The 18,338-nt window shown below is 47.1% G+C and overlaps 1 protein-coding gene across 2 annotated transcripts in view; it reads right to left on the bottom strand.

The window, feature by feature from the left end:
* LOC139262317 (TATA box-binding protein-like 2) overlaps window positions 1-18,338 on the bottom strand; it is a 74,414-nt gene that overhangs the window by 37,783 nt on the left and 18,293 nt on the right. The window contains exons 3-5 of one of the 2 annotated variants that reach the window (XM_070877479.1): window positions 13,315-13,402; window positions 9,201-9,292; window positions 8,907-9,074 (exon numbers count right to left, since the gene is read on the bottom strand). In XM_070877479.1, coding sequence (XP_070733580.1) covers window positions 8,907-9,074; window positions 9,201-9,292; window positions 13,315-13,402 — 348 coding nt within the window. The remainder of the gene's footprint in view (window positions 1-8,906; window positions 9,075-9,200; window positions 9,293-13,314; window positions 13,403-18,338) is intronic. The other variant, XM_070877480.1, reaches the window with a different exon arrangement.

Genomic DNA, 18,338 nt, shown 5'->3' with positions numbered 1-18,338 from the left:
CCTTTATGTAACAACACTTTAACACTGTATAGACCTGAGTAATGCACACCTTGACCACAGGGGGTGAACTTGTGGGAGACATTCCTCACCTGATCATCGAGGCACATAAAGGGAGGTTCCACGCAGGGTCATCACTTCTTGGTCCTCGGAATAAAGGTTCAGGTCACGTAGTGACTTTGTCTGCAGTACATGCCTAGTGTGATTCTATAGTAAGGTGTAAGGACACCACATTTGGCGATGAGAAACGGGAATCAACGACCCATGAGGATGGCCACTGGTAGCAGAGAGGAACGGTACTGTGTTGGTGAGGACTGGGACGATTTCGTTGAGAGGCTCCAGCAGAGCTTTGTCACGAAGGACTGACTGGGAGAGGAAGCGGCTGACAAGCGAAGGGCGCATCTACTGACCAGCTGTGGATCCAAGACGTATGCGCTGATGAAAGACTTGCTCGCACCAGAGAAGCCGGCGGACAAGTCTTTTGAAGAGCTCAGCACTCTGATCGGTGAGCACCTCAAACCAGCAAGTAGTATACACATGGCCCGGCACCGGTTCTACACACGCCGGCGTCGGGAGGGACAAAGCATATCGGACTTCGTTGCGGACCTTCGCCGTTTGGCCAGCCTCTAAGTTCACAGATGCCTGCAGGGGAGAGATGTTAAGGGATTTCTTCATTGAGGGCATTGGTCATGCCGGGATTTTCAGGAAGCTTATTGAGACCAAGGACTTGACTTTGGAAAGGGCAACGTTGATAGCTCAGACCTTCATGACCGGGGAAGAGGAGACCAAGATAATTTACGCGCGCAGCCCTGGTTCCAACGTGGCGATGGACCAGGGAGTTAACATTGTAAATGAGATTCAGAACCCTGCAGGCAGGCAAGGGCAATTCGACACCGCCCAGTCAGCAACAGGCTCTAGGGTGGGCCAGCAACAGAGACAATGGCAGGGGGATCAGCAATTCACGCCATCAGAAGGGACAATGCGTCCCGGGATGGGACCATTGACACTCAGCAACAGAGTGCTCAAGAGTAATCAAAGAGACAATCAGAGAGGAATGCCCGTTAACAATTCCTTTGTTCACAACATGCTGGCGGTGCGGTCTCAGCTCATGCTGGAGGTGCGGTGACAGACATGCTGCGAGAACCTGTAAGTTTCAACAATTTATCTGCAGAAACTGTAACTTCAGTGGATATCTGGCCAGAATGTGCAGAAAGCCCATAACGAGGCTAGTTTACAAGGCAGAGGAACCGGATGAGGGGTCTGCAAGGCAGGGTGATGCTTGGGGCAAAGCTATGGATGCGGAAGTCCAGCGGGTTCATGTGGCAGACGTCCACAGCTCGTATACCAAAACGCCACCCATGATGATGCAAGTTCTATTAAATGGCATCCCGGTATGCATGGGGCTGGACACAGGAGCCAGCCAGTCACTTATGAGTGCCCAACAATTTGAAAAACTATGGCCACTCAAAGCGAACAGGCCCAAACTGGAACGCATTGACACGCAGTTGCGGACGTACACCAGAGAAAACATCCCAGTACGAGGCAGTGCAAACTTGGTGGTCACACACAATGGATCGGAGAACCGGCTGCCACTCTGGATTGTCCCGGGGAATGGTCCCGCGCTCTTGGGGAGGAGCTGGTTAGCCGAGATGAACCGGAAATGCGGGGGGGATGTGCACGCCATTTCATCTGTGGAGCAAAGTTCATGTTCACAGGTCCTACAGAAATTCGAGTCACTTGTTCAACCAGGTGTTGGGACTTTTAAGGGCACCAAAGTAGTGATACGCATCACCCCGGACACCAGACCAGTGCACCACAAAGCCAGAGCCATGCTGTATGTGATGCATGAGAACAGAGTGTGAGTTGGACAGGCTGCTAAGAGAGGGCATAATTTCGCCTGTTAAATTCAGTGACTGGGCAAGCCCCATCTTTCCTGTCCTTAAAGCGGATGGCTCGGTCAGGATTTGTGGCGACTACAAGGCCACCATCAACCGAGTGTCACTACAGGACCAATGCCCGCTTCCGAGAGCGGAGGATCTTTTTGCTACACTGGCAGGTGGCAAGCTGTTCACCAAGTTGGACCTCACTTCAGCCCACATGACTCAGGAACTGGCTGAAGAATCCAAGCTTCTGACCACCATCACTACGCACAAGGGACTATTCGTTTACAACAGGTGTCCGTTTGGCATTCATTCAGTGGCTGCTATCTTCCATAGGAACATGGAAAGCTTGCTTAAATCCATCCCTGGAACGATCGTATTCCAAGATGACATCCTAATCACGGGTCGAGACACCGAGGAACACCTCCACAACCTGGAGGAGGTGCTACGCTGACTGGACCGGGTAGGCTTGCGACTAAAGAAGTCCAAGTGTGTGTTTTTGACTCCAGAGGTCGAGTTTTTGGGTAGGAGGGTTGCCGCAGACGGGATCCGGCCTACCGAATCCAAAACGGAGGCGATCCGTCGTGCGCCCAGGCCCGGCTACACAGAGTTGCGGTAATTTCTGGGACTATTGAACTACTTCGGGAACCTTCTGCCGAACTTAAGCACATTGTTGGAGCCGCTGCACGTGCTCCTGCGTAAGGGTTGTGAATGGTTTTGGGGGGACTGTCAGGAACAGGCTTTCAATCAGACGTGGAATCTGCTTTGTTCTAACAATCTGTTGACCTTGTACAACCCCTGTAAGAAACTGGTTTTAACGTGTGATGCATCATCCTATGGGGTTGGGTGCGTGTTGCAGCAGAGTAATGATGAGGGCCAACTCCAACCTGTGGCTTATGCCTACAGGTCGCTCTCCCAGGCAGAACGGGGATATGGGATGGTTGAAAAGGAAGCACTCGCATGTGTCTACGGGGTGAAAAAGATGCACCAGTACCTTTTCGGCAGACGGTTAGAGTTAGAAACGGACCACAAACCGTTAACATTCCTGTTGTCTGACAGCAAGGCTGTCAATGCCAATGCGTCAGCTCGCATACAGCGGTGGGCTCTCACGCTGGCTGCGTATGACTACACCATACGGCACCTGCCAGACACCGAAAATTGCGCTAACGCGCTCAGCAGGTTCCCACTGACGACCACCGAGGGGGCGTCGGAGCAAAGCGCTGAGATGGTCATGGCCGTTGAGGCTTTCGACACCGCAGGCTCCTCCATCACAGCCCGCCAGATCAAAATCTGGACCAACAGAGATCCCCTCCTATCCCTGATAAAGAAATGTGTCCTGACTGGGGATTGGGCGCCCGCACACTGAGCGTGCCCCGAGGAGGTCAAGACGTTTCACAGACGGATGGACGAGCTCTCCATCCAAGCTGACTGCCTGCTATGGGGCAGCTGGGTAGTCATGCCCCAGAAAGGATGGGAAGCATTAGTCAGGGAACTCCACAGTGAGCACCCAGGCATCGTGCTAATGAAGGCCATTGCCTGGTCACATGTATGGTGGCTGGGGATTGACTCAGACCTGGAACACTGCGTTCGCAGGTGCACGACGTGTGCTCAGCTGGGAAATGCCCCCAGGGAGGCCCCACTCAGCCCGTGTTCCTCATTGTTGTCGATGCATACTCGAAATGGATCGAGTGCATCATATTGAATTCGTGCACGACATCCACCACCATGGAGAGTCTGTGTACGGTCTTTGCGATCCACGGCTTGCCAGACATCCTGGTTAGCGACAGCGGTCTGTGTTTCACGAGCTATGAATTCCAGGAGTTTATGTCGGGTAATGGTATCAAATATGTCAGGACAGCACCGTTCAAGCCGGCTTCCAATGGCCAGGTGGAACGTGCGGTTCAAATCATAAAACAGGGCATGCTCCGGATTCAAGGACCCTCCCTTCAGTACCGCCTATCGCGCCTCCTGCTGGTCTATAGATCCCAGCCGCATTCGCTCATGGGAGTCCCGCCCGTGGAACTACTTGTGAAATGCACGCTTAAAACGCAGCTGTCCCTCATTCATCCAGCCCTGTCAGACATTGTTGAGGGCAGGCACCAGTCCCAATCGAGTGCCATGATCGCAACTCAGTGGGGAGATACATAGAAATCGATGACCCTGTATTCATTCTCAATCATGCTTTGGGACCCAAGTGGCTTGAGGGTACTGTAATTGGCAAAGAGGGGAATAGGGTCATAGTGGTCAGACTTAACAATGGACAGATATGCCGCAAACATCTGGACCAAGTAAAGAAAAGGTTCAGCATGGACACTGAGGAACCTGAGGAGGATCATGAGATGTCACCCACACCACTGCCAGTGAACAAGCAACAAGGACATTCACCAGCAGGCACAGTCCCTGCGGCCAGCCCGGAATCATCTCAAGCGACAGAGACGCATGCCAAGGCCCAACCACGAGAGAGCGTCGACTGCCTGAAAGACTCAATCTTTGACCCAAAGACGTTGGGGGAAGGTGATGTCATGTTTGTAACCTTCACATAACTGTAACCCTTATGTAACAACACTGTACACTGTATACACCTGAGTAATGCACACATTGACCACAGGGGGTGAACTTGTGGGAGACACTCCTCACCTGGTCATCCAGGTATATAAAGGGAGGTCGCACGCAGGGTCAGCACTTCTTGGTCCTGGGAATAAAGGTTCAGGTCACGTAGTGTCTTTGTCTGCAGTACATGCCTCGTGCGATTCTATAGCAAGGTGTAAGGACACCACAGAGGCCATCAAGAACGCGCCGAGATCACAGAACGTGACGGAGCTGCGGTCGTTCCTGGGACTCCTCAACTATTTTGGTAACTTCCTACTTGGGTTAAGCACCCTGCTAGAACCCCTACATGCACTAATGCGCAAGGGAGATGACTGGGTATGGGGGAATTCACAAGAGGCAGCCGTTAAGAAAGCCAGAAATCTATTGTGTTCAAACAAACTGCTTGTCCTGTATAACCCTTTTAAAAGATTATTGCTGGCTAGCGATGCTTCATCGTACGGGGTCGGGTGTGTGTTACAACAGGCTAACGAATCGGAGATTTTGCAACCGGTCGCTTATGCGTCTAGGAGTTTGTCCAAGGCCGAAAGGGCCTACAGCACGATTGAAAAAGAGGCTCTGGCGTGCGTATATGGGGCAAAAAAAAAATGCACTAGTACTTATTTGGCCTCAAGTTTGAGCTTGAAACTAACCACAAGCCGCTCATATCGCTGTTCTGAGCGCAAAGGGATCAACATCAATGCCTCTGCCCGCATCCAAAGATGGGCGCTCATGCTGTCTGCATACAACGATGTAATCCATCACAAACCGGGCACATAAAACTGAGCAGATGCTCTTAGTCGGCTGCCATTGACCACCACCGAGATGAATATGGCACAGCCAGTGGACTTGCTCATGGTAATGGGCAGGGGCAGCATGGGCGAGCCCACACTGCGATGTGTGCGCACACTAGGTCCGTGCAGCAGAACTGCTCTCCAGTCATCTTGGTTAATCCTTGCGACTGGGCCAAGACCTAGCTCTGTCAAGCTCGTGTGCTGGCTGGTGTGCAACGGTCACCACACGTTAAAACAAATCCAAGCACAGGCATCTTCCAACCTTCAAGATTTAGTTCAGACCTGGAATTTTAGGTCCTTCATTGAAACACCTGTGAACTTTATGACGTGGAAGTCATCCTCGATTCGAGAGACTGCCGATAATGATGATGATAATGGATGCATTCGAGAACAAAAAGTCCCCCGTCACGGCCCGCCAGATCAAGACCTGGACCAGCCAGGATCCTTTACCGTCCTTGGTAAAAAAAAAAAACTGTGTCCTCCATGGGAGCTGGTCCAGCATCCCAGCAGAGATGTAGCAAGCGATTAAGCCGTTCCACAGGTGCAAAGACGAAATGTCCCTGCAGGCAGACTGTCTGTTGTGAGGCAATCGCCTGGTCTTGCCTAAGAAAGGCAGAGATACGTTCATTTGTGAACTGCACAGCACCCACCCAGGCATTGTAATGATGAAAGCAACAGCCAGATCCCATATATGGTGGCCCAGCATCGACTCAGATTTAGAGTCATGCATGCGCCAGTGCAACACTTGCTCTCAGCTGAGCAATGCTAGAGAGGCCCACTAAGTTTGTAGTCGTGGCCCTCCAAACAGTGGTCGAGGATCCACGTGGACTATGCAGGCCCATTTCTAGGCAAAATATTTTTGGTTGTCGTGGAGGCTTACTTAAAATGGACTGAATGTGCGATAATGTCTGTAAGCACATGCACGACCACTATTGAAAGCCTACGAGCCATGTTTGCCACGCACGGCCTGCCTGTTTTTCCAACGGCCAGGCAAAACGGGCAGTTCAGACCACCAAGCAAAGCTTGAAACGTGTGTCAGAAAGCTCCCTGCAGACCCGACTGTCCCGAGTGCTGCTCAGCTCCCGCACCAGACTCCACTCACTCACCGGAGCTCCCCCAGCCGAGCTGCTCATGAAAAGGGCACTCAAAACAAGGCGCTCTCTTGTCCACCCTGATCTTCATGATCACGTGGAGGACAGGCGGCATCAACAACGTGTGTACCATGACCACGCAAATTTGTCACGCGATATTAAGATCAATGATCCTGTGTTTGTACTCAATTATGGAAATGGTCCCAAATGGCACAGTCACAGCCAAAGAGGGGAGTAGGGTGTTTCAGGTCAAACTGGCCAATGGACTAAGGTACAGAAAACATTTGGACCAAATCATATTGCGGTTCACCAACAGCTACGAACAAACCGAAGAAGACACCACCAACTTTGACCCTCCAACACACACACACACACACACAAAGTGGCAACTGACATCATGGTTGACCACAAAGCCGAACTCACCATTCCCAGCAGCCCGGCTGCCCAGTGAAGAACTAACCAACTCACCCACACCCATATTTGTACCGAGACGATCGACAAGGGAGCGAAAAGCCCCAGATCGTCTCACCTTGTAAATAAATTTACTGTTGACTTCACGGAGGAGTGATGTTATGTATTTAGCCCCTTGCAACCTGTATTACACTACCACCAGAGGGCCAAGCTGTTGGAGTCCCAAGAGATCCCAACATCCCTTGGGAGCACAGTATATAAGCAGGCCACCCACGAGGTACCTGCACTCTGGAACCCTAATAAAGGAGCTACACAGTACTCAGTTTCATCCTTTATTATGAGCTTATCAATCAGGAACAGCAGAACTGCTTCCATAGGAATTTCCAAATGAAAAAAGACCAAGATTCATCTAATTCACCTTCTACCATCCTGCTAGATGCACGATAGTGATAATGGGAGTGGTTGACTAATCCTAGCACTCAATCTGTCATTTAGTCTACAACAGACCCAGCTTTACAAGATCCCCACCGACTCTTGGGAATCCTTGGCCCAAGACTGCTCAAAGTGGAAGGGAAGCATCCGGGAAGGCACCGAACACTTGGAGTCTCTTCGCCGGGAGCATGCGGAAGCCAAGTACATGCAGCAGAAGAAGCTTACAACAGATCCAGCACCCCACCACCCGTCCCTCCAACCACCATCTGCCCCACCTGTGACAGAGACTGTAGATCCCGCATTGGTCTCATCAGTCACCTTAGAACTCATCTCAGTGTGGAAGCAAGTCATCCTCAACTCCGAGGGATTGCCCAAGAAGGGACAACAGACCCAGACATGAGAGGAAAACCTGTGGAGGAGAGCTTTGGGAACCTTGGGTCCAAAGTTATCTTTTTTTCTTTTAAGCATGCTACACTTACTCGGTCATGTCTCAAATTACTCATATACTGCAACCCAAAATGTTATTTTCTTGAAGTCAATCTAATTTGCATTTCAGAGTGTCGAAGCAGCTTTGCATCCCGAAAATTATTGCATTACGACACAATAGGAGTGTGGATGGCACAAGTGACACAAAAATACTACCAAGGGAGATAAATTGTTTTAAAAACCTCTAGGAATAATTTACTACCTGCAGCAATGAGACTACACAGCTCCATTGTTCAATTTCTTGGCCTCCAAGTTTGATTGTCATGTTAGGACCATAAATCAAATCATTAACAGGGTACTTACGACATGAATTGCCAGTTTGAAATGGCAGCAGTGAGTATATTTAGAACAATGCATTTGAGTGTGTGAAGGGCAAAAAGTGGCAAGTGCTACACAGGATGGGTTTTTGGTTCATGGAATTACTGTCACAATCAACTGTCTCACTAACTGTAATAATCGAATGAGCTTGTTGTGGATCAGTCCAGTTGGTGTGAGACAATAATACATGATATATTTTTAAAAGTGTGGCGATAAGATGTATGAAATGGAGTTATATTCAGAATGTACGAGATGTCTCAATTCTGAATAAATCCCCACCCACCCTATCACCGCTATCCTTGCCAACCTTCTTGCTTCTATTTCCTCCAATGCATCAAAATCCTTGTCGCCATTTAAGGCCTCACCCTCCCATTTCTGACTCCTCCCCTCATGCACCCTTCACTCTTGATTCTGACCTCCTTTGCACCTTCCATACTCATTCCACTTCAGACACAGCCCTCAGAAGCCAACTTGACCCCACACACTGGAAGACTCTCCAAATCCCTCTGCCTTGCTATCTCTCTCTTCAAAAATGTACCTTTGACTATGCTTTCAGTAACTTTCCAAAAATCTTCCCCCATCATTGCTTGGTGTCTAGTTTTCCCTGAGAAGCACATTGGGACATTTTATTCAAGTAAATGAGCAATATAAATGCAACTTGTTGTAATTTCCAAATGTAGAGAAGGATACCAGAATAACCCAATAGCAGTTTGTAGCCTAATATTCCAAATGGATCCACTTTTTCTTTGGCCATTGGCATCTTTAGACTTACAGAACATTAAGTAGCTGCACACCCACAATATAATTTAAAAATATAAAAAATAAAAAATCAATAACTTAAAATGATATCTGACGTAAATGGATCAGTTTCACGTGATTTACAAAAAAGCCAGGTCGGGCGTGTTCTGTACCTGCTGAACTGCTGGTGGGTAAGAACCAAACCCTCTAATCTGATGGGAAATTTCACATCACAACTTCCAACCATGTTCTGGATTTTAAAATCAAGAAACTTTGCTGGAAATCCAAGTTTCTGAACAACACGTGCATATTTTCTAGCTGCTAATCGAGAGTGTTCCTCACTGTTAGGTTGAAGAAAAAAAAATAAAGACTCTATGTTAATTAAAATCCCAGACATGGATCATGAGTAACCTACCACAAATGAAGTTATATTTTAATGATTTTAAAACAGAATCAGGATGTTATACCTTTTAGCCCCAGTGCAAACCATCTTGCCTGAACTGAAGATTAGAGCTGTAGTTCTGGGCTCTCGTATTCGCATTATCACTGCAGCAAACCGCTATTCAAGACAAACCAGAACAAAATTAGATCAAAGTTGTAACAGTCCAATTCTTTAATACAGAAGTTAACCTTACCATTCACTTTTTAAGATATTGCTAAGTGCTGCAGAATAAAAGGTTCTTTGATTAAAACCCATGAAAAGCTGACAAAAATATTGTAGATCTTATCAGTGGGCTTCCAGAACAAAATTGAAAGCTACAGGTGAGAAGTTGAGAAAGGGTTCCTGAGGTAAATAGTATATATTTTTTAAACCAACAAGAGAGAAGCCTGTGTGGCAAAACCCTTCATTTTGGCTTGACATCTTTGTGATGCACTGCAAGACTGTACACTCCTCTATTTTCACCAAATTTCTGGGGTGAGGGGATCCAATTTCTGCACCTCGAAATCATAGATTCCCTCACTAGGGTACAGTTCCATGGGCATCACTTCCCTTTTAGCAACTCAACCAAGTGACCATTATTCATGCGAGGGTCTTGGCTGCGAATGCTGGCAGGCAATTTGACTGTGGAGAACATCAGTGCAATAATAGCCTCAAAAAAATGTCTAGCTTTTCCCATTTCCAATAAGGCTGGTTTATAATGATTGGGGTGAGAACTCTGGCTGATATTTCCCTTTTGGAGCATGAGGGGGAGATCCTGTGGTGATCTACCTATTCCTGAAGCACTGACCACAGTTGATCAGCTCCACTGGGCAGGCCACATAGTCCGCATGCCAAACACGAGACTCCCAAAGCAAGCACTCTACTCGGAATTCCTTCATGGCAAACAAGCCAAAGGTCGACAGAGGAAACGTTACAAGGACACCCTCAAAGCCTCCCTGATAAAGTGCAACATCCCCAGCGACACCTGGGAGTCCCTGGCCAAAGACCACCCTAAGTGGAGGAAGTGCATCCGGGAGGGCGCCAAGTGCCTGGAGTCTCATCGCCGAGTGCATGCAGAAAACCAGCGCAGGCAGCAGAAAGAACGTGCAGCAAACCTGTCCCACCCTCCCTTACCCTCATCGACTGTCTGCCCCACCTGTGGCAGGGACTGTGGCTCTCGTATTGGACTTTTCAGCCACCTAAGGACTCATTCCAAGAGTGGAAGCAAGTCTTCCTTGATTCCGAGGGATTGCCTCTGATGATGATGATAATGGTTAAGATGAAGTAAAGCAATACAGACTGGGGGGTCAGGATCTCCCTTGTCTGTATGCCTCAGAGATAGAGATTTTACCTGGCCTTCACAAGTGGATTTGGTGGCAAAATCATCAAGGTCATCACAATTGCCTCTTTTGCTAACCCCTTCTGGAAACTAATGTAAAATAATCTAAAATATATTTAAAAAATCTTACACTCTTCCAGTCAATTTTTCTCCATTTATAATGGGAACTACTAAAAGAAACTTACCAGACTGTAATTACACTCTCCCTCTAGTGGAGGCACAATAATGCCATTAATAGTAGTAGGGTGCTATTCCATAGACAGTTTTCATTATGGAAATATAGGGGCTAAAATTCCGGCCTCGACAGGTCCTTACGATCCGCAAGGCCTCACAAAAGCCGGTTTTCGGCGTGCAATGCATATGTGCTGAAAACCGGCTTTTCCAAATCGGTCATGATTTGTCTTGACAGATCCTCCGCATATCCGCAGGAAGGACATTTGCACGGCCGAGATTGAGCTATTTGCCCAACTCTTGTCCAGCAAATGTCCTTAAAACTCTTGCGCCTGATAAACGCAGGCGCATAGCCTACTTTTATCACGAAGAGTTTTAAAACAAAAGTGTATTTAACTTTTATTTTTGTTAAAAGCCCTGTCCATTAAGGCAAGTTTATTTTAAACCCTTAAAAAAAACCCCAATATATTTTTTTCTAAACATCTAACTTAATTAAAATTAATTGAAATTAAAGTATGTGAGGTGTTTTTTTTCTCTGATAGCAATAAGAACTCGGAGATACGGCGTTCCCATTGTTATCGATGAGAATACTGTACCATGATTGGTTGTCCAGTCACAATCACACACACACACACACACTATACACGAGTCCAGCTTCTACGTGCGACCCTCGAGGACGGGGGCGCACTCCGATGCGCGGGAAGAGAAGGCCTCCCACCGCAATCTAAGGTGCCTCCGGGACCACCAGGTACTTCCGCAAAAAAATTCTCGGGTCGGAGGCATTTGTCCGAAGGAAGTCTCCGACCCGAATTTCAGGGCCATAGAAATAAAGACAGAATGTAGGACTTTAAACAAGGAAGAAATAATGTCTGCCCACCCTGGTCCCAATTATCCTTTGCCCTTTAACCTCACTTCACCTGCAGACTACACTTAAGCTTGACTCCATGCGCAATGCCATGGGACATTAATAGGATATTTAAATATAAATGGAGTGGATTAACCCATTGTCCAGAGCAATCATAATTTGGTATACAATATTTAAATAGTCTCACTTTATTTCTTTCCTGATGTCGTGTGTTCCCTGTACCATACCTATTGCTTGCTCAAGAGATGGACACGGTGCATGGTCCGAAACTCCTGTCAATGGCATGCAAGATGGCCATGAAAAAAAGGGAGCTGTTTTCTCCAGTTACGCCTCAAGCTTCAACTTGCCATATCTCCAATGGCCCAGCCAAGACCTATAACTTGCTAAATCAGACATTTCCAACTACATACCAGGAAGTTTTACAGTCATCTTTTTTTGGTCTATTAGGAAAAACTCTTTAATTTACTTTCACTGTACAGGTTGAACCTCCCTTATCTGGTACCACCCCTCATCCGGCACATGCGTAGATCATTTTTTTTTCGTGCTCACCAATATTCTATGCTCTCCTGAAGACGGAGACTCCTTCTGTTATGTATGTAAACATTGTAACTGTGCAAGACTTGTCACCAGAGGGCACAACTGTTGGAGGCACAAAGGTCACCTGCACACCTCGTGCAATAGAGTATAAAAGGTTGTCTGCCATGCTGCTTAGGCACTAGAGTTATATGAAAGAGACGAAGGTCACATTAGTTTTAGCTCACAGTACTCAATCTTGTGGAGTTCTTCCATACTCAACACCTTCCTCGGTCCGATTCTAAAGACACTGATTGCCTAGGTGGCCTCGAGGGTGGGTATTCAAGTTGGCGGGGTGGGGGTGTGGGGAAGGTGAGAGGTTCAACTTGTACTACTAATAATTATATTTTGAATTAAGTTACAAGAGCTTGATAAGTTATTTTATTCCCGACTGCCGTTGGTGCTCCCTCCGGGGTCGAGCCGGAGGGCCACGGCCTCGGCCGGTCGCTCCTCCCCTCCCCTCCCCTCCCCTCCCCGCTGTCCTTGGCGCTCTACCAAACAAAAAGAAAATACCTCTTCATTACTTTCAATGAGTTTTGGTGATCGTGGTTGGGGGGGCGGGTGGATCACAGGGTCGGGGATATCTGTATCTGGGTGGGCTGGCTGGGGGGTGGCAGTTGTAATAGACGGTAGAACATGTGACCTCCCCTCGTTCGGCAAAATCCCTTATCCGGCACAGGCCAGGTCCCGAGGGTGCTAGAGAAGGGAGGTTCCACCTGTAATACAATTAATTTCCCATACAAACAAAATTTTAAAAAAATAGTAGTATGCTCATAATAAAGGATGAAACTGAGTACTGTGAGCAATGAGTAAGTGTGACCTGAGCTCCTTTAATTAGACTCGAGTGTTGGTGCAGCTTGGGATGCCTGCTTATAGACAGTGCTCCCAAGGAATGCTGGGATCCCTTGGGACTCCAACAGGTAGGCCCTCTGGTGGTGGTGATCCAGGTTGCCAAAGGTTACATACATAACAAATAGTATCTTGAATCAAAAAAGTTACACTCTCAATACTGATAATAAGCTGCACATGTAGTAAATTGCTGTAAGATAAACTTATTGTACTCAGTGAACTAGAAAAACAATCCTTAACATGAAAAGTCCATTCATTATCAGAGTAAAATGGGTGCAAGATTGACATTGCAGTTAACGAGAAAAAATGAACTCCTTTATCAGATAAAAACGATAGCATTAATATCCTGTTTGAGACAATTACCTTTGGATTATATTCTGCATTTCTTGCACACAGAGCGATTCTCTTCAGGTCTAATCTGCAGGCCAAATTAACAGTGGAAACAATGTTTCTGTGAAAAAAATGGAAGCAAACATCATGTCTAATAAAATATGCACCAACAGTTTTCTAGAAAAGGCCATCCGCCAGCTCAAGAACAAGGCAACAGGAGTGGATGGAATCCCCCTGAGGCACTAATGTATGGCGGAGAGGCACTATGGGCACGAATGCATACCTCATCTCTTTCATCTGCAAGGAGGAGAGCATGCTGGGAGATCTCAGATGCAGTAATCATGACCATCTTTTAAAACAAAAGGGGACAATTCCGACTGCGGCAACCACAGAGGAATCTCCCTGTTATCAGCCACTGGGAAAATAATTGCTAGAATCCTCCTTAACCGTCTTCTCACTGTGGCTGAGGAGCTCCTCCCATAGTCACAGTGCGGATTTCGTCCCCTACAGGGTACAACGGACATAGAAACATAGAAAGTAGGTGCAGGAGTTGGCCATTTGGCCCTTCGAGCCTGCACCACCATTCAATATGATAATGGCTGATCATGTAACTTCAGTACCCCATTCCTGCTTTCTCTCCATATCCCTTAATCCCTTTCGTCGCAAATATTGTGTTCCTAACACAGATGAGGCTGCACACAAGGTGGTTAAAGTAATAGTGACCTCAGTCTTTAATAAGACACTCCAGAATGAGGAACAGGCCTTAGGTGCTGGCTTATATACAGTGCTTCCAAGGGATGCTGGGATCCCTTGGGACTTCAGGGGATGAGCTCCCTGGTGGCGGAACATGGGAGTGCATGCTTTACAGATACACAATAGTAAGGGCCACATCTAACTCCCTTGTGAATATATCTAACAACTGGCCTCAACAACTTTCTGTAGTAGAAAATTCCACAGGTTCATAATACTGAGTGAAGAAATTTCTCCTCATCTCGGTCCTAAATGGCTTACCCCTTATCTTTAGACTATGACCCCGGGTTCTGGACTTCCCCAACATCGGGAACATTCTTCCTGCATCTAACCTGTCCAATCCCGTCAGAATTTTATATCTTTCTATGAGCTTCCCTCTCATTCTTCTAAATTCCAGTGAATATAAGCCTAGTCGATCCAGTCATTTTTCATGTTAGTCCTGCCATCCCAGGAATCAGTCTGGTGAACCTTCGCTGCACTCTCTATAGCAAGAATGTCCTTCCTCAGATTAGGAAACCAAAACTGCACACAATACTCAAGGTGTGGTCTCACCACGGCCCTGTACAACTGCAGTAAGACCTCCCTGCTCCTATACTCAAATCCCCTTGCTATGAAGGCCAGCATGCCATTTGCCTTCTTTATCTGCATGCCTACCTTCAATGACTGATGTACCATGACACCCAGGTCTCGTTGCACCTCCCCTTTTACTAATCTGTCACCGTTCAGATAATCTGCCTTCCTGTTTTTGCAACCAAAGTGGATAACCTCACACTTATCCACATTATAGTGCATCTGCCATGCATTTGCCCATTCACCTAACCTGTCCAAGTCCCCCTGCAGCCTCCGAGCATCCTCCTCGCAGCTCGCACTGCCACCCAGCTTAGTGTCATCTGCAAACTTGGAGACATTACACTCAATTCCTTCGCCTAAATCATTAATGTATATTGTAAATAGCTGGGGTCTCAGCACTGAACCCTGCGGTACCCCACTAGTCACTGCCTGCCATTCTGAAAAGGACCAGTTTATTCCCACTCTTGGCTTCCTGTCTGCCAACCAGTTCTCCATCCACGTCAATACATTACCCCCAATACCATGTGCCTTAATTTTGCACACTAATCTCTTGTATGGGACCTTGTCAAAAGTCCTTTGAAAGTCCAAATACACCACATCCACTGGTTCTCCCTTATCCACTCTACTAGTTACATCCTCAAAAAACTCTCGAAGATGTGTCAAGCATGATTTCCCTTTCATAAATCCATGCTGACTTGGACCGATCCCATCACTGCTTTCCAAATGCGCTGCTATTACATCTTTAATAATTGATTCCAACATTTTCCCCACTATCGATGTCAGACTAACCAGTCTATAATTCCCTGTTTTCACTCTCCCTCCTTTTTTAAAAAGTGGGGTTACATTAGCTACCCTCCAATCCATAGGAACTGATCCAGAGTCTGTAGAATGTTGGAAAATGACTACCAACGCATCCACTATTTCTAGGGCCACTTCCTTAAGTCATCTGGGATGCAGACTTTCAAGCCCTGGGGATTTATCAGCCTTCAGTCCCTTCAATTTCCTGACGAAAGGATTTCCCTCAGTTCTCGCTCGACCCTCGGTCCCCTAGTATTTTCGGGAGGTTATTCGTGTCTTCCTTAGTGAAGACAGAACCAAAGTATTTGTTCAATTGGTCTGTCATTTCCTTGTTCCCCATTATGAATTCCCCTGATTCCGATTGCAAGGGACCTACAGTAGGCTTCATTAATCTTTTTCTCTTCACATATCTATAGAAGCTTTTGCAGTCAGTTTTTATGTTCGCTGCAAGTTTACTCTCAATCTATTTTTCTCCTAATTAAACCCTTAGTCCACCTCTGCTGGATTCTAAATTTCTCCCAGTCCTCAGGTTTGCTGCTTTTTCTGGCCAATTTATATACCTCTTCCTTGGATTTAATACTTTCCCTAATTTCCCTCGTTAGCCACAGTTGTGCCACCTTCCCTTTTTTTATTCTTACGCCACACAGGGATGTACAATTGTTGTAGTTCATCCATGTGATATTTAAATGTCTGCCATTGCCTATCCACCGTCAGCCCTTTAAGTATTATTCTCCAGTCTATCCGAGACAATTCACGTCTCATACCGCCGAAGTTTCCTTTCTTTAAGTTCAGGACCCTATCTCTGAATTAATTGTGTCACTCTCCATCTGAATGAAGAATTCTACCCCAAGAGGCCCCACATGACCAGATTGCCAATTAATCTTCTCTCATTACACAAGACCCAGTCGAGGATGGCCTGCTCTCTAGTTGGTTCCTCTACATCTTGGTCTAGAAAACCATCCCTTATACACTCCAGGAAATCCTCCTCCATAGTATTGCTAGCCGTTTGGTTAGCCCAATCAATATGCAGATTAAAATCACCCATGATAACTGCTGTACCCTTATTGCATGCGTCCCTAATTTCCTGTTTGATGTGATTCCCAACCTCCCTACTACTGTTTGATGGTCTGTACACAACTCCCACTAATGTTTTCTGCCCTTTGGTGTTTCGCAACTTTACCCATATAGATTCCATATCATCCACGCTAATGTCCTTCCTTACTATTGCGTTAATCTCCCTTTTAACCGGTAACATTACCCCGGCTCCTTTTCCTTCCTGTCTGTCCTTCCTGAATATTGAATACCCCTGGATGTTGAGTTCCCAGCCTTGGTTACCTTGGATCCATGTCTCCGTAATCCCAATTACATCATATCCGTTAACAGCAATCTGAGCAGTCAATTCATCCACCTTGTTACGAATGCTCTTCGCATTGAGACTCAGCCTTCAGGTTTGTTTTTTTTTAAAAAACACTGTCCTTTTAGAATTATGTTGTAATGTGGCCCTTTTTGATTTTTGCCCTCGATTTCTCTGCCCTTCACTCTTGCTTTTCTCCTTCCTATCTTTTGCTTCTGCCCTCTTTTTACTTCCCTCTGCCTCCCTGCATAGATTCCCATTCCCCTGCCTTGCGAGTTTAAACCCTCCCTAACAGCACTAGCAAACACTCCGCCTAGGATATTGGTTCCAGGTGCAGACCTTCCAGTTTGTACTGGTCCCACCTCCCCCAGAACCAGTTCCAATATCCGAGGAATTTGAATTCCTTCCCTTTGCACCATTCCTCAAGCCACGTATTTAGCTGAGCTATCCTGAAATTCCTACTCTGACTAGCATGTGGCACTGGTAGCATTCCTGTGATTACTACCTTTAAAGGTCCTACTTTTTAATTTGACTCCTAGCTCCATAAATTCAGCTTGTAGGACCTCATCCCGTTTTTTACCTATAATCGTTGGTACCTATATGTATCAGGACAGCTGGCTTGTTCACTCTCTCCCCTCCAGAATGCGCTGCAGCCACTCCGAGACATCCTTGACCCTTGCACCAGGGAGGCAACATACCATCCTGGATCTTAACGGCGCAACAATTGCAAGAGAAATGCAGGGAACAGCACCAACCCTTGTACATGGCCTTCTTTGACCTTACAAAGGCCTTTAACATGGTCAACCATGAAGGACTATGGAACGTCCTCCTCCATTTCGGCTGCCCCCAAAAGTTTGTCGCCACCCTCCGCCTGCTCCACGACGACATGCAAGCCGTGACCCTGACCAACAGATCCACCACAGACCCAATTCATGTCTGGACCGGGGTCAAGCAGAGCCGAGTCATAGCGCCAACCCTCTTCTCGATCTTCCTTGTTGCCATGCTCCACCTCACACAACAAGCTCCCCGCTGGAGTGGAACTAAACTACGGAACCAGTAGAAACCTGTTCATCATCTTCAGACCAGATCCAAGACTGTCCCAACCTCTGTTGTTGAACGACAGAGACTGAACTCCAAGTCATAGTCGACATCTTCACTGAGGCATATGAAAGCATGGGCCTTACACTAAACATCGGAAGACAAAAGGTCCTCCACCACCCCGACCCCGGCACACAGCACTGCCCCCAAGTCATCAAGATCCACAGCGCGGCCTTGGACAACATCGACCACTTTCCATACCTCGGAAGTCTGTTATCAGCAAGGGCAGATATCGACGACTATGCTCACCACCTCCAGTGCGCCAGCGCAGCATTCGGCCACCTGAGGAAGAGAGTGTTTGAAGAACAGGCCCTCAACTCTGGCACCAAGTTCATGGTCTACAGGGCTCTTGTATGGCTCAGAGACGTGGACCAAATACAGTAGACACCTCAAATCGCTGGAAAAATACCACCAATGATGTCTCCGCAAAATCCTGCAAATCTCCTGGGAGGACAGATGCACAAACATTAGTGTCCTCGATCGGGCC

The sequence above is a fragment of the Pristiophorus japonicus genome, chromosome 4 (genome assembly GCF_044704955.1).
Source record: "Pristiophorus japonicus isolate sPriJap1 chromosome 4, sPriJap1.hap1, whole genome shotgun sequence".
Taxonomy (NCBI): domain Eukaryota; kingdom Metazoa; phylum Chordata; class Chondrichthyes; family Pristiophoridae; genus Pristiophorus; species Pristiophorus japonicus.
Note: the sequence above shows the minus strand (reverse complement) of the source record. Positions and strands in the feature narration are given on the sequence as shown.